This window comes from Scyliorhinus torazame, chromosome 8 (assembly GCF_047496885.1).
Source record: "Scyliorhinus torazame isolate Kashiwa2021f chromosome 8, sScyTor2.1, whole genome shotgun sequence".
Lineage (NCBI taxonomy): Eukaryota > Metazoa > Chordata > Chondrichthyes > Carcharhiniformes > Scyliorhinidae > Scyliorhinus > Scyliorhinus torazame.
In genome coordinates, this window is record NC_092714.1 from 88,823,956 (window position 1) to 88,840,949 (window position 16,994).

At 43.3% G+C, this 16,994-nt stretch overlaps 1 protein-coding gene across 2 annotated transcripts in view; it reads left to right on the top strand.

The window, feature by feature from the left end:
• The window catches only part of gap43 (growth associated protein 43), a 347,262-nt gene extending 330,565 nt beyond the window's left edge, over positions 1–16,697 (top strand). For both annotated transcript variants that reach the window (XM_072513929.1, XM_072513928.1), the window contains one exon: positions 9,965–16,697. Coding sequence is in view for 1 of the 2 variants with exons in the window: in XM_072513928.1 (XP_072370029.1) it covers positions 9,965–10,050 (86 nt within the window). In the remaining variant the exon portion in view is untranslated. The remainder of the gene's footprint in view (positions 1–9,964) is intronic.
• The last annotated feature ends 297 nt before the right edge of the window (positions 16,698–16,994 follow it).

Below are 16,994 nucleotides of genomic sequence, written 5' to 3' on the forward strand. Positions count from 1 at the left end.
CTGAGCTTCCCCCTCCTTAACCCAACGGCCCCGATGTCAAAGATAGCGGATGGTATTCTTCGGCCTCCCAGCCATGTTTTTCCCAGCGAGGTGCCTTTCGTTCGCAGCAAGATTCTCTGATCCTGCCGCTGGCGATGAGTGTTCCCATTGAAGCCACCCCTCCACACCGCTGGGAAACCGTGGGCACGGGTGCGCTGCCAGCAGGACCAGAGAATTCTGGCCAAGATACCAATTTAGCACACGCTGGGTGGATCACACCTGGAAACCTCCTGGCTTTGTATGGCTCTGCTTTTGACAAGGTAAATTCACTGAGCACATCAGAGATAGTGTTGACCGCTCAGTCTTGTGCTGATCACGGTTTTACCTTTGCAAACATGAGTGCCGACAGCAAGACGCAGGTACCTTTAAGCTGAAAACCTCATCAGCACTGGATAAAAGGAAATTACTGCGGATGCTGGAATCTGAAACCAAAAGAGAAAATGCTGGAAAATCTCAGCAGGTCTGGAGGCATCTGTAGGGAGAGAAAAGAGCCAACTTTTCGAGTCTGGATGACCCTTTGTCAAAACAATGTAGCATGTGTCCTGAGAATACTCACGACTTTATAACAGTACAAAATTACATGTTTGAGGGTACAGTTTAACTAATAGGGAGCAAAGTCCCACAGCGAGCATGTTTAGCCACATGTTTCCCGGTACTTGCAGTGGCGAGAAACACTCCCCTATTTAACGTGCCCCAGTTAAATACGGGGCCTCAACGGTGAATCTGCGGCTGAGGGTGCGCATAGCTCTATTTTCTGCCCTGAGGAGCTCCACTCGCCTGAACCCCTCTGGAATCCCTGACCACCCCCACCCCCAAGCCCCAACTCACTGAGAGGGTAACCCCCCCACCCGGGGGTGGTCAGGGATTCCAGAGGGGTTCAGGCGAGCGGAGCTGCGGTGTGAAAAATGCCAGCTTGGCCATGCCAACCTGGTATCCTGACAGTGCCCCTGCCAACTGGCAGTACCACCTGTGCAGCTAGGAAGTGCCAGGCTGGTACCCAGGTGGCACAGCCAGGGTGCCAGCCTGGCACCTGCTGTGCCAGGGTGCCACCATGCCCAGAGGTCTCCGATGCCCTGGGAGACCCATTCCGTCTAGTCCCCATTTGTGGAGACCAGTACTGAACGACGATCGACCAAGGTCTTCCGAGGGGAAGCGGTTAGATCCCAACGCCTCAGGAGCCTTGGGAAATTGCATATTAAAATAATACTAGCAGTCTCGCCGTGATATGCAGATTTGCCACAAAGTGATTGTGAGCAATGGGTAGGATTCACATCGCAACGTCTCGCAAGATTGCGTTAGATCTCACAAGGCTTTGCGAGCCGGGTAGATTCCAGGAGCAGGGTCTCCCAGCTTCTATTGGCCACTTTGCGCTGTGACACGCTGCCTTTCAGGGGCAATGTGGCCGTTTGATCGCATCCAGAGTTTCTGCTGCTGGCATAATCTATGTTTTGGCTGAAAAACGCATCAGTTTTGAGATTTTCTTTTCTTCAATTTAATGCTAGAAATTTGCATATCATCTGACAGAAAACCACCTGTGAACCAGCACAGTCAGAACATAATTTTTACAAATATTCCTTGATGTATTGAAGAGTGGTGAGTGGTGACTTGCAAAGATTTAATTAATACAGCTGAAAGTGGGTTTAATCACACAATAAGCACTTTGAATTGCTCCAAATTCACCACCTCACACGAATATATTTTAAATCACTGAATACTGATTGTAAAAAAAAATCTCACCATATTCTAATGAGATTGTGGCACAATATTCAGACACAGGCTCGAACTTTCCAGCCCTGCTACATGGGCGGGACTACAAATTGCGGGGAGCCAGCCAAAAATCCATTGGCTTTGTTGAGACCAGAAAATCCTGCAGGCAGCGGGGAATAGAAAATCCCACCCGTTGTAATTTTTCATTTTAAAAATCATTCAAATCATACAAAATATGGGCAGATTTTCCCCATTTTTTGGCAGAGTGGCTATGCGGGTGGGAAAAAAGACTTGGAAGCCTTGACCCCAAAGACAGCTCTCTCCACCTTATCACTCAGCTCATAGCTGAAACAAAATGAAGGCGTGGGATCCAGAATGTCAGCCCACCCCACCAGCAACATAGATTTATAAAGATCAAGGCAACATTTTAAAGGGAGCCCCGGTACAAATTATTAAAATAGAACTCTTTCCCCCTCCTCCCCACTTCATTGAACAACACCCACGGTGCCGAGGGCAGAACCAACACTCCACTGGTTGGTTCTGCTCCACCTGCCATGCGAGAGCTGGGGATAGATTCTCCGTCATGAAAACTGTGGCCTTTTACACCTGGAAAACTGGCATCAAAAGGCCACAGATTCAATGTCTTGCAGGGGGCTAGCAGGCAGCTGTCATGGACTCGCAGCTCCAGCTGCCGATATGGCCCCCCGCACCTCCGGGTCATAGGCCACGCATGTGAGCGGCGGAGGCCTCCTGTGGCCATGCCGTGCTCCATGGCGGATTCAGCCTGCAGACCTGGACCGCCAAAATAGTGCCCCCGATCGGCCGCTCGCCTGCCCTGGACTGCCCGCACACATAGACCCCAGTCCCAAATGAGGCCACCCCTTTCCTCCGATCGGCCCTCCCTGACTGTGGCGGCCCCAGACTGAGTCCGCAGCCGCCACGTGAGGTTCTCAAATGGCAGGACCAGATTAGAACCACGCCGTCGGGAATTCGGCCGGTTGGGGACGGAGAATTGTGGGGCAGGCCTCAGGTAATGGCCTGAGCCGGTGGATACGCTGCGTGCCGTACTTCCTGAGTAGGGGGGGGGGTGCGCAGAATAGTGGAACCGGCGCCGCCCTATTTTGTGCGGGAAAACGGATTCTCCATTCCATCGCCGAATGCAATTTCGCCGTCAGGGTGCGGAGAATCCAGCCCCTGTTGGGTGACTTAACAGGAGAGATTATCAGGCATAGATCATTACATTTAAATTTATTCTAAGGGGATCATGCCGTTGAAAGCTGGGTTCCCGTTACGTCATTGGTGGGGACAATTGCGACGGGAAATCCCATTGGCTTTCACCATTTTTGAGCCTCCCACAGAATTTTACGCTCCCATTGCTGATCCCGCCTGCCGTAAACAGGAGCAAAAGATCCTCCTCAGTATCTTTGTACCGAAAAGAACCAGCTTAATTTTTTGGAGCTTCCTGGAAGGCGTGTAGCTAAAACGATTTGCGGGAAATCCCAATGGTGCATAATTTGCCAGTACCTAGTTTTTTCATGGGCTACTTTGTGCGCAATGTTTGAAGAACTAGTGCACAAGCTCACGTAAAACCAAGTTGCACTGGGTCCAAATTATGCTTTAAATTCCATTATCTATTGTGATGGTTACACCAGTATCTGGAGAATTGCACCAAAAGAAAATATAATGGGCTGGATTCTCAGCACCCCCACGCCGAAATCTCGTCCGGCGCCAGGGGGAAGAATAGATTTCCACGCATGAAATCGGGACCGGCGCCAGTTCCTCGATTCTCCGGCCCCCGAAAAACAGCGTACCCGGGAAGTAGGCCGCGCCGCGTATCACCCACCTGCAGCTATTGCCAGAGGCCCGACCCACAATTCTCCGCCTCCGACTGGCCGAAGTCCCGGAAGTGCGGGGGTCGGTATCTGCAGCAGGAGCTGCGAGTTTCACGAAGGGTCGCTGCGAGCCCGCTGCAGGGCTGTGAATGTGTGGCCTCTAGATACCAGTTTTTCTGCGTAAAAGGACATGGGCGGGATTCTCCCAATGGCCGGCTAAGTGCCGACGCCAGAGTAGAAACGGGAGTATTTTACTCGGTGCCCACAGGGGTCCGCACATGCGCAACTGGGACGGCGCCAACTAGCGCATGTGGACTTCTTCCCTGCGATGGCCCCGATGCCAAATGGCACAGGGCTACAGGAGCCGGCGCGGAGGAAAGGCTGCCGGGGGGCACAGAGGCCGACCCGTCGATTGGTGGGCCCCGATCGTGGGCCAGGCCACCACGGAGCCGCCCCCCCCCCCCGGGTCGGACACCCCCCCCCCCCCCCCCCCCCCCCCCCCACAGGCCGCCCCTGAACTTTTCAAGGCCGAGGTCCCGCCGGCTCAGAGGATGTTAGAACGGTGCCGGCGGGACCCGGCTTTTTGATGACGGCCGCTTGGCCCATTCGGGCTGGAGAATTGATGCACTGGCCCGGGGCATACCCCGACCGTCACCGCGCCGGCGCCAATGGCGCCAATTCAATTTGCATCCCGGCGCCGGGGCGGCATGGCCCGATTCGCGTGGCGCGTCACCGATTCTCCGACCAGGCCGGGGGGGGCGGAGAACTCCGCCCCACATTTTTCACGACGGCATGGGGACGTCGGCATGTTCTGGCACATGTGCAGAACCGCCGGCGTTTTTCCTGCGCATGCGCAGGGGGTTTCTTCTCCGCGCTGGCCATGGCGGAGCCTTACAGATGCCGGCATGGAGGGAAAGAGTGCCCCCACGGCACAGGCCCGCCCGCAGATCGGTGGGCCCTGATCGCGGGCCAGACCAGCGTGGGAGCCCCCCCCCGGGGCCGAATCACCCCGCGCCACCCCAAGGACTCCGCTAGTCGCCCTCCAAGCCAGGTCCCGCCAGGATGAACCATGTCCATTTCACGCCGGCGGGACTGGCCAAAAACGGGCGGCCGCTAGGCGCATCGGGGCCCGGAGAATTGCCGGCAGGACTGCTGCCAAATACTGAAAACCGGTGCCGGAGAATTCGGCAGCCGCCGTCGGAGTGGCGGGGTGGGATTCACGCCGCCCCCCCCCCCCCCGGCGATTTTCTGACCCGGCGGGGAGGTTGGCGAATCCCGCCCAAAATGCTTGTTTCTTGTAAGAATCGGGCGGAGTTGCTGAATTTAATTATAGATGCAACAATCTGGATGGGCGGGGGCACAGAATGAACAGTGACCCGAAACACGTGGTCACATGCTCCTTGAGCTGAATTTTATGGTGTTCCATGTTTCCCACTCTCCCAACCGCTCCCCCCCCCCCCCGTCTGACTTCAGTCAGGGGTCACCCACAATAAAGCTGGCTGCCCTGCTGCCAATGTACGCTTGTTGGGGGTGGTGGGATAATTTTGGTCACAGGGCCTTCCTAAAGGAGGATCCACCCTTGTTGCCCAACACCAGCTCACCCAACAAAACCTGCCAGGCTACCTGCTTGGCCTGTGCCTCTCCTACCACAAGTAAAGTAGAGATGGGATACAGGATGAGACACTTAAGTGCCCGTTAATTGACCACTTAAAGACCTCAATGGGCCCCAATGGTCAACAGGCAACCTGACACCTTCACTTCAGCCTGTGAAGTAGGAGACTGGTCAGAGCAGGAGGGAAGGAGGTGGACAAACTGGGCGATGCATTTTTTGAGCCCCTCCCTTCAAACATGCGCATGAAGAGCCATAAAATCTAGTTCTTTCCACACACAAGAATATCCACATTGTTTGGGGGTAAGTGCATGCAGGTGCACAAATGGGCAGGCTTATTATGATATCCTATAATTAAAAGCATTACGTCAGATGCCAAATTTTGCATCAGCATTGACTGCATGCTGGCTGTAAGTGATCCCTGATATTTCATGACATGTAATATCACTAACAACAACAGGGCTGGATTATTCAATCCAGAACTGGCCAAATTTGAAATTGCACAAAAGAAAAAGAAAACCCAGCACAATGGGCAGTTAATCGCTGTATCAAGGTATTGCAATGTCTTTCCATGTGAAGAGTGGGGTGCTCCAGCCTCATCCACACAAACGCCAGGATTTCCATGCCTCCTTTTGCATCAGAATGGAGACAGGTAAGATTTCAAATGGTAGACGGGGTCCCTGTCCCAATTTTCATGTGGGATTTATATAACGCTGGGATAACAGTGCATAAATTAATCCAACTATTGCATATTCCATTGCGGGCCTGGGCATTTTAGATGCCCCAACCCACCTCATTTCCATGCAGCCAAGCACATTTGCTAGGCGACATGATTTGCGACACCTCAGAGGAGTTGTAAACAATGGGACAACTCTAGTCTGGCGTATGGAACCACTTGACAGGTAAGTTGAAAAGTTGTTAACTTCATGGGCGGGATTCTCCGAACCCCCCACCGGGCCGGAGAATCACTGGGGGGCGGCGTGAATCCCGCCCGGCTGCCGGATTCTCCGGCGCCGGTTTTTCGGCGGGAGCAGGAATCGGCTGCCGCCCCCGGCGATTCTCCAGCCCGTGATAGGCCGAGTGGTCACCCGTTTGTGGCGGGTCCTGCCGGCATAAAATACACCAGGTCCGTACCGGCGGGACCTGGCTCTGCGGGTGGCCTGCTGAGTCCTCGGGGAGGGGGGGGTGGGCGCGGTGGTATCTGGACCCGGGGAGGGGGGCCCCCATGGTGGCCTGGCTTGCGATCGGGGCCCACCGATCCGCGGGCAGGCCTGTGCCGGGGGGCACTCTTTTCCTCCGCGCCGGCCACTGTAACGGTCCGCCATGGCCGGCACGGAAAAAACCCCCCCTGCGCATGCGCTGGGATCACGCCAGAACACGCTGTTGCTCCTGCGGATGCGCCAACTCGCGCCGGCCGGCGGTGGCCCTTCGGCGCGGCGCCATGCCCTTCGGCGCCAGCCTAACCCCTGAAGGTGCAGAGGATTCCGCACCTTCCGGGCGGCCCGACGCTAGAGTGGTTCATGCCACTCCTCGGCGCCGGTACGGCCCGCCCCGCCGGGTAGGAGAGAATCCCACCCCAGATGTCACAATGTAATGGTGTATAGGGAGTTAAAATTGCGTCTAATTTATGATTAAATTATATAGCTGTGTTTAAATTGACTAGTATTATGAAAGTATTTTGATGCTTTAGAGTATTTTGTTTGGCTGATAAAATTCTCTTCTGCATTCAAAAGTATTAAGATTAAGATTTTAATGAATCAAATCTCCGTGATGTAACCTTTTATTTGATTGACTGTTCAGTCATTTGTTAAGCCTTTTGAAGCAATGGAGTAGAAGACATTCTGCTCGACTGCTTAAAAAGTTTTAATGTATTTAGCTCTGGTTTTAATGTATTCAGCTTCATGACACAGCTGTGCTTTGGATTCCAATTATGTATGCTTGGCTGAGTTCCAACCTTACTAATGGATTCAGCTCAGCAGGGTTTGTTGATACAGCTGATTAGGAAATTTGAATACTGAACCAGTGTAAAAGATAGAAGAAAATATAAAACAAGTGGTTTGAGGTATAACACATTATATTGAAAATTCTTTAATCTTTCGTACTGGTTCAATCGATTGTGCTGGAATCTGTGCACAAATCTAATGGAAAGAATCAAAAACTCTATGGTCATATTTTCTGCTCCCCTCACTCCATGGTGGGTTTTAACTCAGCAGAAGCGGTGAGCATTGGCCGCCAGTGGGATCTTCCAATCACACCAAAGTCTCTGGGATTTTGCGTTGCTCATCTGCCCCACCACCAGGGAACCCGCTGCAAGTGGTTGATATCAGCGGGACTGGAATATCCCGCTGGCGGAAGGGGCTGGAAAATCCTGTCCTATGTTACACAAAGGATAATCCAGATTCAGAGGCCTCAAATTCAAAGGTCAACTTTGAGAATGTAATTATAATCTACATCTCTAGAATTGAAATCACCTTTTGCTCCAGAAAATCTGGATTATCCAATCGTTTAAATTAAGTAATTTAAATAATATGGCACAGAGGGAGATTTTGCATGATTTTAATTTGAGTTAAGACTATTTAAATTAAGGAACTTCAAGTTAAGAGTGGATTAATATTTGTTAATCTTTTTTCATGTGAAAAAACTCATGTTCCAAAACACAACTCAAAGGGAGTTCAGGCTAGAAAGTTTTATTTTTTTATTTCTACAACATTTCTCAATTAAATGAATTATTAACACGTTATTGAGTTCTGCTGGTGGATAATGTAAGATTTAAACTATCATTACAAAATAGAGAGATTGCCTTAATTTTATACAATTTTAAAATAACTGAAGCGATGGTCAATAAACCAGGGTATTTGTTGATTTATAAGTTATACTGGATATGGGGATTTTGTTCCAGATTTATACTAAATTATGTATGTTCACGGCACCAACAGTCTGAACTCAGACAATTTTAACATATTGATACTTAGCTAAATATGGAGATTATAAAATAAGTAATCAAAAGCTTGTTCATTTGGATAAGTTTGAAGAAGCATATTAAAAAAGGGAGAGAGGAGTGAAAACATTCAGGAAAGAAATTCCAGAGCTTAAGGCGTAGGCCAATGAAGCCTTGGTTGCCAATGGTGGGGTGAAAGAAGTGTAAATGTTGGGGGGGGGGGGGAGCGCGTTATAGGGTTGGAGGAGATTATAGAGATAAGGAGGGTGAAGAATAGCTGAAAATTATAAAATTGAGGCACTTGGGAATCTAAAGTCAATGTCGATTAACAAATACCAGGATGGGTTAAGATATGGGCAGCAGCTTTTCAGATGAGTGGAGATGTATAGAGGGTGGAAGGTGAAAAAACAGAATGATGAACAAGTGCCCATTGTCAGGGGATTGGTGATTTTAGAGAAAAATGTAGGACTGAAGGAGGTTACAGAGATAAGGAAAGCTGGAACTGGAGGTGGATTTATAGACAAACTGTCAGAGTTGAGACAATGAAGAGCTGGGAACTTTTGAGTTGTTTGGTGATTAGTGCTGCATAGTATACTAGCATCAGAGTTTTATAGAGGGTTAAGATGAGACGCCAGGTGAGAGATTTTGAATCATTTGAGTTTGAAGGTGATTCAGGCATGAATGAAGATTTCAGTAGCTTAACAGTGAATAATGTTACATAAGCAAAACAGGATCAATATGATGGAGAGAATGTCAGGGCTGGAAACTCAGTTTGGGTTCATGGACTTAGGATTGAGAACAGTTTTAACATAGTAGATAGCGAGTGGCAGAGTTGGTGACAAGAAAATGTATGATGGAAATGGAAAATTATGGCTTTAGTCTTGATGTTTAACTGGAGAAACATTATAGTCGAGAAATTAATGTCTCCAATGTTGGAGGACAAGGTTAAAAATGTTTGTAGAGCATTCCTTTGTCTATGGTAATATTTGATTTAGTTTTAATGACTCCCTAATTCATGGGGAGGCAGTAGTGTTGTGGTATTGTCACTTGACTAGTAATCCAGAGACCCATAGTAATGCTCTGGGAACATGGGTTTGTATCCCACAGATGGTGGAATTCGAATTCAATTTTAAAAAAATCTGGAATTTAAAAAGTCTTAATGACGACCATGAAACCATTGTCGATTGTTGAAAAAAAACCATCTGGTTCACTAATGTCCTTTAGGGAAGGATATCTGTCATCCTTACCTCTTGGCCTACATGTGACACCAGATACACAGCAATGTGGTTGACTCTTAAATGCCCTCAAGGATGGGCAACAAATGCTGGCCCAGCCAGCGACTTCCACATCCCATGAATGAATAAAAAAAAAAAAATTAACTACCAGACAGATGCATCATACAATTTGATTCAACAATCGATTCAACATTTAATTTTTTTTATTCTTCATGGGACGTGGGAATTGCTGGCAAGCATTTGCTGCCCATCCCTAGTTGCGCTTGAACTGAATGGCTTGCTTGGCAAGCAGTCAAGAGTCAACCAAATGGTTGTGGGTCTGGAGTCATATGTAGGCCAGACCAGGTAAAGACAACAGATTGCCAGTGACATTGTCCAATGAAATTATCACTCTGCCTCCATTTCCTCCCCCCCGCCCCCCCCGCCTTATCAGTTAGCATTAATTGATATTTGTGAAACAAGTGTGCCATAATTAATCAATGATTTGGACATTCATGAAAATAGACAACGGTGTTTTTCTACTTGTAAATAATAAAATTGTATCCTTTTGAAAATCTCAGTTCTCAATTATATATATTTGTTATAATAAATTTGTCCTTTTCAGATTCTGCAGATGAAAGTAAACCTTCCGAAAGTGCCCAAAATGAAGAGGTTAAAGATGATAAGAAGGCCACCGAGGAAAATGCCTGAAGATGTAAGGTCCCCAGCCCCAGCTACTCTCTCCCCTTTGATGTGTGGACCATTCCCCATATGGCTAAAGGCGGGAAAGTTTTCCAGTCAAACCGTGTGGCTTAATTTAAATGTTCTTGGTGTTGTTCTGGCAGTTCAATGACCATCATTTGGAATTCTTGCACTGTACAAAATTTCTCTGGCTCTCTGTTTCACTGTATGCAATGTTATTTTAAGAAGTAAAAATGTAAGTGAAAATGGTATCCTTTAAATGTGATGGGAATGACTATACATTTGTTTTGAGAATAAAGCAACGTGCCAATTATTGGTGGGTAAGGCCTCATTGTGACCCCAACCTTGGGGTTGTTCTTTATCTTAAACACTATCTTCATTTAATTGATTCAAATAACTAATATTTAATTGCAATCTAATTAAACCTTATTTTACTTTATCTAATGATTCATGTATATTTGATGATTATGTCACTGCCTCATAACCTCTTGTACTGATGACATATGTTTGTTGCATGACCTTTGGCAAAATTACATTATGCATTCGGGAGAGGAATACATTGATCATTTAATTTCTTACCAATAATAGTCTGCAGCTACAAAATCTTATGACCCGCTGACTTATATATTCCTCTTTCTGTGGTGTTTTCTGTGCTGCCCTATGTTCTGCCGCAATGTTTTTGTCGGTCCATCAGAAACTCTTCACAGTTGACCTTCATTATTTAGCTGTGAATTAGAAAAACAATCTTCCCTAATGTTAATGGCAAAGGCTGACATTCCCCCCACTTACGTATAATAAGAGAAAATGTTACTAAAGGAAAGTTCCTGTGAATTTACGGGAACAGGTAAAAATAATAGGAAAAATGGCAGCTAACAGGACAGAATTCAAATACATTGGATAATTCGAATATTTTCCATTGTTGTGACTGATGTGTTTTGGAATTTATGCATGGGTTGTACCTCATTTTACATATACTTATTGCCTCTGTGCATCAAATACCAGTCAAACTGCATGCGATTCAAGAGTAGTGCATTTCATTTATTAACTGGGTTTCACACTTGAAAAGGATTGCATTTTATGTGTGATGCTTGATTTTAAGCATAAAAATATTGTTCTCTGCCATTAGATCTCATGTGATCCTAAATAGGTTTCCAATTCCAGATATTCCAACACTTCCATTTGCAACACATTCCGGAGGAGAAAATGTGCATTTTACTTATAAGAGTGCTTAGCTTGCTTGGAAACTGTCTGTTGTAATATATTGCTAGGAAGCTGATTCACATTGCTGCCTTAACTTCAGGTCCTCACACCATTCCAAAGACACATCCATCATTGCATGCAGCATGTATGAATGAATAGCAGGAGCACTAATCTGGACAATGGGCAGAGGATAGAAGCTGTTCTTCCTTTCACAGACAATACAACTACTTGCTGAGTTAAGTTGCCCACCCATATGAAACTGCCAGAAGTCAATGTGAGGCCTAAAATCTAAAATTATGTCTGAGCCTAAAGAGAAAGCGAGTCACCAATCAATCCATTTTGTTTCACCAGCCATTATCCTTCATTATCTCTCAAACCACCTGCACTTACTGCCATGTAATTTTGGAACTGCCTGGCAGAGCTGTTAGTGATGAATGAACCAGTGCACATTTACTCTATAATATTTGTTGTAACACTTGCAATAGTATTCACTACATTATAGAAATGTTGTAGTTACAATCTTCATTCACAGCTCTCATATTGAATTTTTGCACTTTTTCTTCAAATTTGTCTACACTGTCATCTGCAAATCTTTTGGCAATTTTGTTCAACTGAGAATTGCTGACAATGACTTGAAACAAAATGTTAGTTAGGCTTGATAGAACAACATTCTTTATCTATGTAAGTGCTCTTTAAAGATTATTTTGTGGTTTGTAGCACATTGGGAAGCTACTAGAGCAGTTACACACATCACTTGATTGAACATCATTATTAGCACATGTGGATCTTCCTACCAACTAAAAGATGTCCTGAAGTCGTTCCTTTCACAAAAATCTTGGTATTTAACTGTGCAGTGGCATGAGAGTTATAAGCCCCACATTAAACTGATCAAACAAATTAACTTACAGAAGTCAGTAAAGCTAAACAATTTTAATTCCTCAGGAGTTCATCAGTTATATTACATGAGAAAACTTTTCAAATTAATACGCATTGATTATATTCAATAAAAAAATGTTTTTGCGATGAAAAGTTAACTTCAAATTAAATTATTTTACCAAAAGAGAGAGTTTAATAGCGATACTTTCACATGGGTTCTTACTATGCAATTGTGAATGCAATTGTAACACTAATTGGCTGCAATTTCACTTTAAAATGTAAAGACCGCAAAGTACAATGTAAGTTTAAAAAAAGGAAGTGCAGTGGGATAACATCAGTTCGCTAATGTGTGCAGCTTCTGAAATAATGGTCACTCTTGGTTGTAACTTATGTGCAAAACTAATTAGAGATCCTTATATTACCTCAAATAATAAACTTTTAATCTAAATGACCATCTTTGTATAATGTGCCTTTACACTTTTCTGAAGTAAGCTCGATCTCTTGTGTGCCATTTCCTGACAGCTGCTGCCATTGAAGTCTCAAATTGTAGCAAAGTGCATCAGAAAAAGCTACCATGTCACCTTCGTAATTTACACTCTTTACACAAATTCAAAAATTCGATTTTCTTATCCATATTTCAAAATGCAGAAACATTAAACAAAGAGTTTGCTGTCTTAGATAGTTTGTTATTCAGTGACCAATATGTACATTGTGTAGATCTGTATTTTGCTGACCATTCATCTTAAAAACGTTATTACAGATCCAACGGTCGATGCACTATATAGCATCATAGAGAGAGAAATTCAAATTCTCAATGCATTAAAATAGGCAGGAACTAGCAGCCCATTTTAAATTCTGCTCTATTTGCCACCACTTAACAGAAGCAAAAATATTGCTCAGCCCAAATTGAATATTTTCCTGAAAGTGTGAACTTTACTTTTGATTAAAAAATAACGCTAATTGAGACTTATTTGGATACAGTGATCTTAACTGTTAATGAATAAAAGGAAAATCAAAGCACAACTTGTATGAAGGAAATTGAGAAATAACTTTTTATTGATTGCTGACATCAATGTAAAAAGACACTTGTTAAAACATGCCCCCACTTCAACTGCATGCTAAATTATTGCCTGTTGGTATTTTAATTTGTTGATCAATAATGCTAAGTCCATTTATTCAGAAAGTGACAAACTAAATACGAGTCATAAATGCTCACTGTCTTGTGAAGTATGAAGTTCTAAAGCAAATTCTTAATGGCTAAAATCTTTCATCTGAGAAGTGTTCCTTCTTTGGCAAACACTAAAGAATTGTAATGCAGTTCCTGCAAAGCTGTGTAAGTTATCTTATTGCCTAAGTTTTCAACCGGCAAATGACAGCCAAGGAATTTAATTTATTTATTTCAGATGTACACATGACCATATTAATTCACACTCCGTTCAGAACAACAAAGCAGAAAAGGAATCTCACTGCACAGGATGGATTTTTTCAGTAATGAGCAGATGTTAAGTTCTTGTATTAAGCACAAAAAAGTCGATCAATTTTTGACTTTGTAAACTATGGGAAGTAGATAACATCTATAAAGGGCTTCACAAAATATTACATTAAATTGAAAACAAAGATTATTTGTATGCCAAGGTTGATCATACAGATAAATGTAACTCACAGCAACATTGGAAGTATTGATGATTGGAATTATTTTTCAGACACCATAGGTTAAATGTTCTGATAACTGTGCATTGTGATCTTCAACCTTCACATTTGTATCGGGGCTGTGAGATAATGAAGCAAGAAAACATCACATTTAAAAGTGTATTATAAAAACAAAAGATAAATTCTTATCCTGATTAGTGATAAAAAAAATCTTGATATTTAATTAGAACATTGAAAAGCTGAAAAATGTCTTCATCTAATTTCTCCTATAAAAACCATTTGACACAAAATTATTAAATTTAGTGACTTTTAACATTTTTAGCATCATACTCTGAAATCATGCATTGTCTATGATGCACATTGGCAACCAGTAGTTACAATCTGACATAGAGGTTGGATTTCTTGTTAGTTGCATGTTTCTAGTGTGTATTGACAACAAAAATTTGTGAAATACATTTTTGTTACTGGTCCATTCTTTAAGCAAGATTGATCATAGATAATGCTTAATTAGTTAATGTCCTCTCTGTTGACTGTAATTGTGTGCCATGGATACAACCAAAGCTATTGCCATATTGTCCAGTTGCAAAACTGGCATAACTAGCCTGTCACTTTGAACATATTGTCAAGCTTTTTGAAACAGTTCCACTTTTCTATTGCACCTATAACTAAACATGATGATTGTTTCATGTAGTACTTGTCACCATTTTGAACCATGTGTATTAAAATGTAATGAACCCTCTGGAAAAAAAACCCTATGTATGCCAGCAAAGGGTTACTGTCAATTTAACCTTCTATAAGAAATGTAGAAATTAATGTGAAAAGTCTTGAAGGCACAAAATAGTCTGCTTTTCTTATCTTGGTAACATAGGTAAGTATTGAAAACTTTGTTAATCTTAGCACAGGTAGGTTTTTTGATATAATGGCAAGCTTATTGTACTTCGGCATGTAGGCAGACAGCACTAAATCACCAGATCTGTTTCATACATACCACCAATACATGTCAGACCTTCAGTAAGATGACATTTGTTTTATTTTGTCCTTGGGCAAAATAATATCATCTACTTGAATATTTTCAATGCTCACTGTTATTCAGTCTTGCCTCAGAGAGGATGGTTGTTCATAATATCAAAAGTGAAAATAGAGCCTTTTGCTTGATTGTTCTGTAAGGTCTCTTGCGGAAGACAGTTGTTCACTAATGAGCGTTAATAGGAGATTGAATTAGCAAGAACTTCAGCTTGTTTTAATAATGATTCTTGCCCGAAGGTAAAAGCATTTAATGTGTACACTGGTATAGTGTGATTTCATATGTCACATCAAGCAACAACATGGCTATTTAAAAAGGATGTTTTTAACCGACTGTTTTTAAGGTGAACACAAATGACAGGAAACATTTAATATTGTTCTTGAAGTGAATTTTTATAATGCTGTATCAATATACTCCTAATTATCAATGTGAGCATGTTACGCCTTGACATTAGACAGACCGCCAGCTTTTGCCATACCAAAAACTATTGCATTTGATGTCTTCTTAGAATGATATAGTTACAGAGTTAGCAAGAACTAAATACAAAAGAAACCTGTATTATTAAGTGACTACCTTCCAATTTTAATCGGATGGTCTCTTAATCCTCACCAAGACTGAATATTTTCCATGGTTAGATGACTAGAAGTGGGTGTATTTTGTAGCACATATATTTCTATTAGTCTAAGTAGCAATTTTCAGGTTTTACTCATCAAAACAGAGCAAAGGGGACCACTGCAGTTATAATAGTGCAGCCATTAACCATATTAGTATGTGATTGCTTAATAAAGGCTTCACTCGCTATACATGTGGAAAAAGTAGTGGGATTGGTGAAACAGGCCATTGAATGCAGGTAACTGCTTAACAGAAAAATCTGCTTGTTGGGAGAGGGAAGTTTTAAAAAGGGGACACATGCGGGCCTGTTTTAACTGAGTTTAGAACTCTCGGTCATTATCTTTTATAACTGTGCGAAGGGAGTGTCCAGATTCTTTATGCATGCTGGTCATAGGTTTCAAATTGTACTAATGTTGTATTTGCTGGAGCTGTACTTTTGACTTGGAGCTAATTGATGCTTAGGCTAAAAAATCTTTTAAAAGGCTGCATGTATATTTCCAACTATCTTGCCAGAAAATAAGACTCCAGCAGATCAAACCTGTTGGCAGTGCAATTGCATTGGTTCATTTTTCAATATGTTGCCCTCCTTATAGATATGACCGGTATAAAATAATTAAATGACAGGTGGAAGCCATCATTAGCCACCTTATATGTCAAATAGTCAATTTTACCTTTTGTCTCTGTAATTGTGTTTTTATAGAATGTCATTATATTGCACTGGAACCCTTCCCCTCATTGGTATTTTGAATCCACTGCAATATGGTGCCAATTAGGCTTCAAGGATATGCAAATCAAAGTACAGTGGTAATTAATGAATATAATAAAATGAAAGTCTGAGTGTCCTGGTTTTGGTAAATGCAATTGAGCATCATGAATACCAATCCTAATCTTGCATAAGCATTAAATCTCAGATAAAGTACAACTCTGTGTTTTAAATGTTGACCATCCTCTGAGCACAAAGATTGTAGTTGGAAGCATACATTTCTTTCAGCCTTACAATGCATTTTTTGATTGCCTTCCTGCCTACTTGATTGGCCACTGCCTTACGCAATCCTGATCTACTTGCTTGGTGCTGTTGAGTCCTTGTGATGTTCTGTAGTGCTTGATTGCTGGTATTTTTGTACTGGTAAATTATTTTTACTCAGCAGTAATGATATTCTGAATTTGTGAGTGTGTGTAATTGGTGTGGCATCTAAGATGGCTGATGCAGAATGTGGCCTGCCTTTTTTCACAAAATGTCAGAGAGACAGTGGGGAGAATGAAAAAAAAATAAAAGTCACCAGTCTTCACAAAATTCAAAGTCTTTGGTGTTTCCTTTTCATATGTGGCTCCTTAGTATATTAGAAAGCACTTAAGAGTGCTGGATTGCTATTAGAGTATATATTTATCAGTAAAATTGTCTTTTTGTGTCAGTAAGTCCCATTGTGGCTTTTGTTTATATCTGTCATATGATGATGAACTGAACAGAAAAACTAGGGAGTTGATTATGACCGTATCAGCAATAGCAGATGCACAAAGCTAAACGGTGTATAATGGAAAATAAACATAAACAGAACTATAAGACTCTAGCAATGTTTAGTCACTGTACAAA